Source organism: Saccopteryx bilineata, chromosome 7 (assembly GCF_036850765.1).
Source record: "Saccopteryx bilineata isolate mSacBil1 chromosome 7, mSacBil1_pri_phased_curated, whole genome shotgun sequence".
In the NCBI taxonomy this organism is placed as follows: domain Eukaryota; kingdom Metazoa; phylum Chordata; class Mammalia; order Chiroptera; family Emballonuridae; genus Saccopteryx; species Saccopteryx bilineata.
In genome coordinates, this window is record NC_089496.1 from 37409474 (window position 1) to 37419393 (window position 9920).

Genomic DNA, 9920 nt, shown 5'->3' on the forward strand with positions numbered 1-9920 from the left:
CCTGTGTGCCCTGACTGGGAATCAAATCTGGGACATCCACACACCAGGCCAACACTCTACTGGGCTGACACTCTACCACTAAGCCAACTGGTCAGGGCCAAGAACAAAGCTAAATTGCAATATTATGATTTGGAGAAACACTGGAGAACATATAATATCTTAAAATCAGATCATTTTTTCCCAAAATTAATGTAATAACCAAAATGAATGAAATCTTATTTCATATTTAACTCTTCCATTAAAACTGTACAATTTCAATCAGTTTTATAATTTCTAAGCCTCAAATGATGATGAATCCAAAATCCATTCTCCATACATGCAGGTTGACACACAACTCTAGCCTGAAACTAAAAGTCACAATACAAAGAATCACATACTCTCTCAAGTGCCAAAACAACTGCCAGGCTAAAAATAGCCCCAGGGTTCCAGTAGCAAAAAGAACTCAGGTTTAAATAGAGTAACATTCAAGGACTCTCCAACAATGCAGGGCTAAAGTCAAAAGCAAAGCAGGATTCACCTTAGGGATTTATGTCAGAGGCATCAGAAAAAAAGGTCCCTCAGGAAATTGGATAAAACAGTACAATCAGTCCACACTGGATTAATTACTCCACTTGATATATATTATATGAGGCCCTCGAACTAACTTAAAGACATTACACCACAGTTGAACAGAGTGGAATTACTTCTGATCTTTCCTGACACACATGATTTCTAAACATGCAATGGGATTGTAGATAGGTGAGGTAACCTAACAATCCGACACTGAGGGCCACTTTAGTCAAGAGACTGCGGTAGCATCTGCACACATTGAAAATGTGCCCCCAAATTTTCCAACTTGTTGAAATCCATGACCAAATTTTTACTCATACATGCAAACTTCCTGACAGCATTAAAAGTCACACAAATTGTGAAACATTCAACAAAGTGCCACAAAAATTAGGATTATTGTACTATTATAAAAACAAAGCTTTCTTTCAGTTTATCTAGCTCAGGAATACATTTCTAAGTGGTACACATGAAATCGTAATAAAATTTAAGCTATATGAGGTACAAGATAAAATCCAAGTTGTTCCTGCATTTATAATTAGTTATATGAAAATATCATCAATCTAATCAGATTTTTTCCTGTAGAAAAATTAAGAGGAACTTGCATTCTTTTTTTTAATAGACTTTTTTTTTATATTTTTAAAGACTTTATTCATTTTAGAGACGAGAGAGAGAGAGAAGGAACGAGCAGGAAGCATCAACCCCCATAGGTGCTTTGACCACGCAAGCCCAGGGTTTTGACCTCAGCATTCCAGGTCAACACTTTATCCACTGCATCACCACAGGTCAGGCTCAAACTTGCATTCTACCTAAAAGTTTGATGTTCAACTCTTTTTTCTTTTCTTTTGCATTTTTCTGAAGTTGGAAATGGAGAGGCAGTCAAACAGACTCCCGCATGTGTCCTACTGGGATCCACCTGGCATGCTCACCAGGAGGCAATGCTCCGCCCATCTGGGCCATTGCTCTGTTGTATCCAGAACCATTCTAGCGCCTGGGGCAGAGGCCACAGAGCCATCCTCAGCGCCCGGGCCAACTCTGCTCCAATGGAGCCTTGGTTGCGGGAGGGGGAGAGACAGAGAGAAAGGAGAGGGGGAAGGGTGGAGAAGCAGATGGGTGCTCCTCCTGTGTGACCTGGCCGGGAATCAAACCCAAGACTCCTGCACACCAGGCCGACACTCTACCACTGAGCCAACCAGCCAGGGCCCAACTCTTTTTTCTTTTGGCAAATTCTTCTTTTGTGTTTTGTGATCCCAAACACAATATTAAACCACGGTACACTATTAAAAATGTCTAGTGAACATAGATAGTAAACAATCCTTGAAGGGTATTTAATGTGATCATTTAAATTTACCACAATGTTTATCTCAATAATTTTCACTTTTTCCTTAATTTTACTGCAAGGAATATTCAACATTCATTCAACAGATATTTAGCGTGGACAATTAAGCATCAAGCTCTGTTCCAGGCACTATGAATACGTACAACTGTGAGCCTCATCTTCAGGAGTGTACATCCAAGTAAGGAAGAAATGTAAAGCAAGTACATAAATTAAAGGTTGGGTGGGGACCAAGTATTACTCTCACCAAAGTAATGGAACTCAGCTGGGTCTTTGATACATTTTGGTAGACCTCTTAAGGGGATTTCAAAAGTCTTTTCAATGAAGAAAATAATGACAAAGTCACAGATTTTTCTTCTCTGTTCTCTTTTCTTTCGCTTCATACTGTCAATTACCTTGGAGCAAATATAGACACTTGTACTATGTTGTCTCCAGCTGTAAGAAGCTTATTATTATTATCATTATTATTATTATCTGGTGAGATAGAGAGAGGAAGGAAGAGAGACAAGAGAAAGAGATGAGAAGCATCAACTCATAACTGCATCACTTTAGCTGTTCACTGATTGCTAGAAGAAGCTTATTTTAAAGCTGCCATCTCATCCACACTGGTAGCTTAACCTGGAGTTATAAAGCTAATACAAGTAATTACTTTTAATTATTCGCCAACCTTTTCTTCCTCTTCATTTTTCACCCTTTAATTATGTTATTTGTTTTATCCTGACAAAAGATCTCAAGGCTTCAGCTGAATAGTGGCCAAACTGGCACAACTTAATTCTGCTACTTAATGTTCTGAGGGCCGGTTTTAGGTATGATTCATCGCTTCAGCATCAGAACTTAGCATGTGCCTACCACACAGTAGGTGTTTTGTGTTTGTTGGGTGAGCAAATTAACCGACAAAAATTAATGTCCAAGTCATAACCAAAGCCTAAAACAACAGCTTTTCCTTTTAACAACGATACTAGGCTTTTTAGAATTTACCAGGATTGATTAAAAATCAAAGATTTTCCACAAATATTTCTGAATATATACACTCAAGTAACTGCTAACCTTCAAATAAGTAACCCTTTACAAAATCTTTCTGGACCGTCCCTTTTAGAAATCCTTTGTCCTCAGTTTACTAACTGTACAATCCACGGCCCTCATTACTAGTGTGCAGGGCATGTCCTCAGTCTGTTCTTCTCCTTTCACTTCTGTCAGTCTACTCCCTGCCGCCCTGTACCTGCAGCAATGGCCAGGGATGCCTTCTTTTTCCTGGGACCCACCCACTGAGAAGCTAGTGGACCACAAAGCTAGATACATAGAACCTAGGGCTTGATTCCACATTAGTACAAGGCAGATAGAGAAAACCCTTATGTACTAACCACTGATATGGGTATAATGACTGACTGTTTACAGAGTAACATACCCTACTTCGTTTTATTTGATCTTTACAGTAAGAGAGCAGTTCAGGAAAGTGCTATCATCATCCTAATTCTACAGCGAAGAAACTAAGGCTCAGAACATTCAACCAACTCACCCAATGTCATATCAGAAATAAGAGGCGAGGTTCAGACTCATCCTTCTAAGGCTGAACATGTAGGTCACATGTGTTGCCTAACCACTGTGGTTGGTATCACTTGTTTGGTAGGTATCACTTGTTGATAGACTTAAGTATGCATGACCATGACAACAGCCTGATTTTTCACTCAATTTCAACCACTTCTTTTTAAATGGTGTTAAGAGCTGTCCACTTGCTTTAATTCAAAGTTCCCTCTCCTCTCAACCTTTTGAGCTCTTAACATTCTTTGAATGTCAATGGACCTAAGGTTCTTTACCTGGTTACTTGCCTTTACAATGTCATTAATTAAAGAAATAGCTCGTGTAGTTTAAGAATTAAGCCATCACAAAATTATTTCTATTAGCAAATATATTAATCACCAAAATCAATTCATAATGTTTTTAATCACTGATGAACATGTGTGTGTGTGTGTGTGTGTGTGTGTGTAAAGATCCCTGTAAGTCCACAGCCCCTTCCTAAACGCACAACACATCACATCTCAGGATTTTCTAAAATGATATACAAGAAACTCTGTGAGTCTCTATTAGTCCGAGTTCTCCAGAGAAACTAAACCATTATGCTAAACAATTCTGCAATATAATACAAATTCTATCACCTTCTATGAGGTTAAATCACCTATCAAAAGCTATGAGCAATCCTCCAAAGAAACTTATTTAACTTTCTTTAGGCAAATACCTTCCCAAATTTATTTCAACCACAAAATTTTACTCTCTTAATAACTATTAACCTGGGATTTCTAAAAGTGCTTCAGTTTACTGTATCATATCTGTTAACCACAAAATAAAGAATTAGTGCTAATATATAAAAACTAATAAATCTGGATGGAAGTAATTAACTTAACATAAATATAAACCACTTTTATTTAATATTACTAATGTCCCACATTTGCATATAACCCAAACAACTATGAAGTTCAAATAACTATGATTTTTACTCACCATTTTTAAAAGCACAAAACAAATGTCAATAGGCTGATAATTGGTTTTCATGCAGACACAACCTCCAGATATGCCATAGCACTGGTACAAACTTAGCATTTCCTACCTCTTCTATACCTTTAGTTCTCTGTAATAATAAATGCTCAGAATTATAACTCTAATAGCCTTTAAAACATCAAGAAATCATTTAAAAGTGTGTTTAATAAAAACTCACAAATAAATGTTTCACAATATTCAATGTTGTGAAATAAACAATGTTGTGAAAAGTCAAATTGAAACAAATTATCAGGTAAACATCCCATACCTAACTAATTCTGATATACAGAAACTTACTTATTTTTAAAATAGATGGGAAGAAAATAAAAGAATTATTTTTAAAAATGGATATGAGGCCTGACCTGTGGTGACGCAGTGGATAAAGCGTTGACCTGGATGGAATGCTGAGGTCGCTGGTCTGAAACCCCAAATGTTCCTGGTCAAGGCACATATGGGAGTTGATGCTTCCTACTCCTACCCCCCTTCTCTCTCTCTCTTTCTCTCTCTCTCTCTTTCTCCACTCTAAAATAACTTTTTAAAAATCTAAAAAAAAAAATGAACATGGTGGGGTGGAAGATGAGTGGGTATTAAATAATTTTCAAGTATACTATGACTAATTTTTTTACAAATTTCTAGGAGTAACATTAAGAGTAAGAAGTCCCAACAGGGCAAAGAGAGTAGAAGGAAAAATATTTAATTGGACATTTAAAAAAAAAACAAAAAAAAAACAAAAAACAAGACGACCTCCTAGAGCCGTATTTTCAATGAACACTAATCTATCATATTTCACAAGTTTCAAAGTTCATTGTACATATTTGCTCAATTGAGTAATTTTTTCTTTTAGATTAACTTAATGTAACCCTTAATCACTTTGATGGTTTCTCATTTCTGATAAATGTTTCAAAGATCTATTTTGACAAAACACAACACTAAAAAGTTTCATTTTAATGTTTATTATTATTATGTCATCTGTCTACATACTTGGAATCCCCCCTCCATTCAAAAAAAAATAGCATATTGTTGATTATCAGCTACAAAAAAATTAATGACAAGTTCCATACTGAGCCACAGAAACAGCATATATCTGGAATAAGAAGACTTAGGTGTGACTTGGCTCCACTACTTGTTACAAGCAAGCTACTTTACTTGTTATTATTATTATTATTATTATTATTATTTTAACCAGCAAGCCACTTTTAACTCTCAGTCTCGGCCTTCTCGTCTGGCTAACAGACTTATCACCTACCTCAATGTCAAAACGCAAAGGAACCAAGCAGAAAGTACAATTCACCACTTTCTGAGTACCGTATATTTGGCTTGCTGAACATAAGATTCTTTCATAACAGTTAGTTCTTCCTTATACATTTTAATATCTAACATAAATTAAATCATGTCTCCTAAAACTTGCTTATCTAAAGTTAGCACTAAAAGAAGCAGTAAATAATAAGTAAATTTTTAAATCTAAAATATTTCAAAATAAGACTATTTCTGAACCGTGTTTAAACAAATGGAAGAACTAAAATTAAAGCAAAAAGTCTTTCTCTAATAATGATAACTTTAAGTTCATCTCCTGACAATATTCAGACCAGAAATTAGCCTATTTTAAAATCCATCAGAAGAGCTAAAAACTACTGAGAGCAAAATGGTCAGAGTTCTATAGTGAGAGCAAGAGGTGGAGAGCGAGTCCCACCTTTGCCACTAATGATTGCTTAATCTTGGACAAGTCTCTGGGCTTCAGTTTTCTAATCCATAACATGACTAATGAAACCCGCAGATAAGATTCAAGTACCATTTAACCTGGACCTTACTTTAGAGAACCAATCCAGTCTAGGGGTTAGCACACTGGGGGGCAGGTCTGCCAACGCTGGAACCCTGGCTCTGTCACTGACAACCTGTGTATGGTACACACCAGGGGTCCCCAAACTATGGCCCATAGCATGCGGCCCCCTGAGGCCATTTATCCGGCCCCTGCCGCACTTCCAGAAGGTGCACCTCTTTCATTGGTGGTCAGTGAGAGGAGCATAGTTCCCACTGAAATACTGGTCAGTTTGTTGATTTAAATTTACTTGTCCTTTATTTTAAATATTGTATTTGTTCCCTTTTTTTTTTTTTTTACTTTAAAATAAGATATGTGCAGTGTGCATAGGGATTTGTTCATAGTTTTTTTTATAGTCCGGCCCTCCAATGGTCTGAGGGACAGTGAACTGGCCCCCTGTGTAAAAAGTTTGGGGACCCCTGGTACACACAAACCACTAAAGAACATCTTACTGCTATCATTGGCTTATTGTTTAAAACATATCAATGAAGCACAAAATTATTTTAAAATACAAAAGCTTAGAAAGTCCAATCTTTCCAAGTCAGGACACTATCATTTTACCAGCAGACTCAATGAGTTCATGTGAAAGAATCACAACTTTTAAAACGTGCTACACTAAGCCAAATTTAAGATCAAAAGATCATCTCATAAAACACTATACATTAGAGACGCCACTGAAAATTTATTATAAGGCTAATTATTCCCATCAAAATATCACACTGAAGGTAAAAATAGAACTGCTACTGCTAAGTTTTTCTTTTTCTTTTTTAACCTAACACTGCTAACGACAACAAAAGCTTTTGCTATATACCATAATCTTTGGGAATGAAATAAACTCCAGGACTGAAAAATCTGTGGAATTTAGAACTACAAAATCAACTACAGACGACTGGAAATAAGTAATTCAGGAATTAAAATCAATCAGTAAGTATTTAATGAACACGTCATATGCCAGGCTCTGTGCATAGATTATTTAGTACAAACACCAAAGTAGGAAGTTCCTCCCAGTTATATCAACACATTTTTCACACTCCTCTCTACAAATGTTTTTATTTCCTTTTTTGGTCCAAGTAACACTACTTCCCATTGCCCGTTAAAATTGTTTCCTATCCTTAGTTCAGTCCCAAAGATGCCCAAACTAGTTCCTAACAGCTGACACCGGAATCCTCACAGGACTTAGTAGCGTTTAAGATACTTCCTTAAATCCACCGGCTTCGGAATTTACCTTCAGAGCCGCCCACGCCAGCAAAGGTGTTCCCTTGTGTCAAGTACCTCGCTTACATCAACTTAGTTCTTCCAGCACTGCTGGTCTAGGCAAACTCTACTTCTTTAAAAAGCCTGCTTTTGGCAGTGGACAGTAGGCACTAGAAAGGGAAACTGATTGGCCAGTGCTCCTTGCCCTATTTCCATTCAGGTCCAAGGAAAAAAACTGCTCCCGGGAGAGGGTACCAAAGGAGCCTTAAGCAACCAGGAGGGTGGATGCTCAACAGAACTTTCCTATTCCCACGACTCAAGCGCAAGGTGACTGGCTGTGGGCGTGGGGGTTCCCCAAGCGTCCCCGGAGCAAAGAGAAGGTCCAGTTCACGAAGCTGTCCAAGGAGGGGGTGGGACACAAGCCGGTCTGGCCGACTGACAAGCCCGGGATGCTGCCCGCGCGTGGAGGCGGAGGGCCGTGGAGGCCGGAGGCTGGAGGGAGACCTCGGGCAACCCGTGGGGAGACGGGCGGCAGCGACGAGGTGGAGACCCACGCCGCCGCAGGCATCACGCAGGGGAGGCCACGGAGGGAGCGGCAAGTCAGGGGGCAGCGACGGCAGGAGGGAGACCACTGCCAGGGGTGACGGGCAAGTGGCGAGCGCGACAGAGCGGCACCGGGAGCAGCAGGCGCGGGGCTCTGTTGAGTCAGCACAGCTCCCGTGCAGGGAGCACTTGTAGGATCCCCGCCGCGCCCCGGGCCCCGCGGCCCGCTGCCGAGGGCCGGGCCCGCCGGCGGGCGCGAGCAGGGCTGTCCTGTGCCCGCTGGCACCGGCCCCTGCCCCGTGTCACAGGTAAACACCGGCCGCCGCCGCCGCCGCTTACCTCTGTGAGCATTATTACACCCCGGGGAAGCGAGCTCCTCTCTAGCCTCGCCGCATGGCAACAGCCGTAGCAGCAGCGGAAACTGCCCGAGCCGCCGCCAACGGCGGCAACAGCTCCTCCAGTCCTTTCCCGGGCGGCGGCTGGACTCGGCTTCGCTGGCTTCCCCCCGGCCCTGCTGCTCGCGACGGACGCGCCGCCATCTTGGAAGAGCGACGTCCGCGTCTCCCCGCGACGTGCGCTCCCATTGGCGGGCGCGGGAGCCGCCGGCGTCTCGTGACTGTCTCCATAGCGCCGGCGCGCGGGGGAGCGGGGAGGTGCGGCCGGCGGCGCGGTCCCTGGAGCTCGGCGCCCGGGCCGCCGGGGGACCGCGGGGAGTGGAGAGAGGCCCCAGCGCCAGGCTAGCCGGGGAGCCGGCGCGCACGCCTGCGGGCAGCGTTCGTCCTCCGCCGCTCGCCGGGGTCGACCGGCCCTCGGGTGGAGCGAGAGCGGCCAGAGCCGAGCCTTGGACGGAGGGCGCTGCGGAGCTCGCGCGTCTCGGGGACACGGCGGCCGATGTCCTGCAGAAGAGCTGGCCCGGCGCATCGCCCTGGCCCCCGCGGCGGCCGCAGAGCACGCGGGACGTGTGGCTCTCTCTGCGGTTCGGGGCGTAAATCCGATCCGAAACGGCTGGCTGCTCTGTCGCTGTCTCCTAAACTTTGACAGAAACTTTCCTTTGTCCTTACCAGTCCTCGGCGAGCGCTCCGCTGGGTGCGCGACAGGTTGTGGAAGTGATACGGGCGTATCAGCTTCACCCCGATCCCGGCAGTTAGGGACTGTCGCCGGTGAGGTGATTGGCCAGGACCAGCACAACAATGAAGGCTTAGAGACCTCAAAAAAAAAAAAAAAAATTAAAGCCACTTTTGTGTTTCAACCGCCATCTCTACAGCTTTACTGGCTTCTTGACCCGACGTTCTGGCGCGTCAGGTGGAGCAGATTTCAGCAGGTGTCATTGGAAACAGTCCAGCCTCAGCGGGGCTGCAGCCTGGAACGCGGTGTGTGTGCCTCGACGCTCCCGAAATCTCGTTCTGAACCTGCCACTGGGGACAGTGTGTGGAGTTGGAGGCAGTCACTGCTACCTCCATTGTAATGAAAGCAGTTTACTTGAACCTGCTGTCAACGTGTGTTACCCTATTATAGAAACCATTTTCAAGAAACTTGAGAAGCAGATTTTCAGATTTGACATACAGAACCCCCTTCCATCTCTTTTTTACACGGGGTACAAAGGCGTTTTGGAAAACTAAGGCCAGGAGTCTCCTCCCCCTTTACCAGCCTCCCTCCCCCCATCCATTCCCCTTCCTGAATAATAGTACTATAGGGAAGATGGAATTTACTTAATACATTACTCTCATCTCAAAACATTAAGTAAAGGTACTACTAACCTTATGTTACCTCTATGTTATTTGTGTCCGCACTAAGGAAACAAAATGATTGTTTAGATACTCAAGCAGAAATTAACGAAAAATCCTGACTTTCTTTCATTCAACTAATTGAGATCAAGTAGATTTTGTTGTTTTAACCTACATCTGATACATAATTTCCATATTTCTGGGCCAGCAAAATGCTGACCTCTGCAAA

The 9920-nt window shown here is 42.5% G+C and overlaps 1 protein-coding gene across 5 annotated transcripts in view; it reads right to left on the bottom strand.

Annotated features, from left to right (window-relative positions):
• SNX13 (sorting nexin 13) overlaps positions 1 to 9699 on the bottom strand; it is a 115606-nt gene extending 105907 nt beyond the window's left edge. Inside the window, exons 1-2 of one of the 5 annotated variants that reach the window (XM_066238301.1) lie at positions 8307 to 8437; positions 4379 to 4505 (exon numbers count right to left, since the gene is read on the bottom strand). In XM_066238301.1, the coding sequence (XP_066094398.1) occupies positions 4379 to 4477 (99 nt within the window). In that variant the 5' untranslated portion in view covers positions 4478 to 4505; positions 8307 to 8437. Of the gene's footprint in view, positions 1 to 4378; positions 4506 to 7455; positions 7526 to 8306 lie in introns of those variants that run through there. The other 4 variants (XM_066238302.1, XM_066238298.1, XM_066238299.1 and 1 more) reach the window with 4 other exon arrangements.
• Between the last annotated feature and the right edge of the window lie 221 nt (positions 9700 to 9920).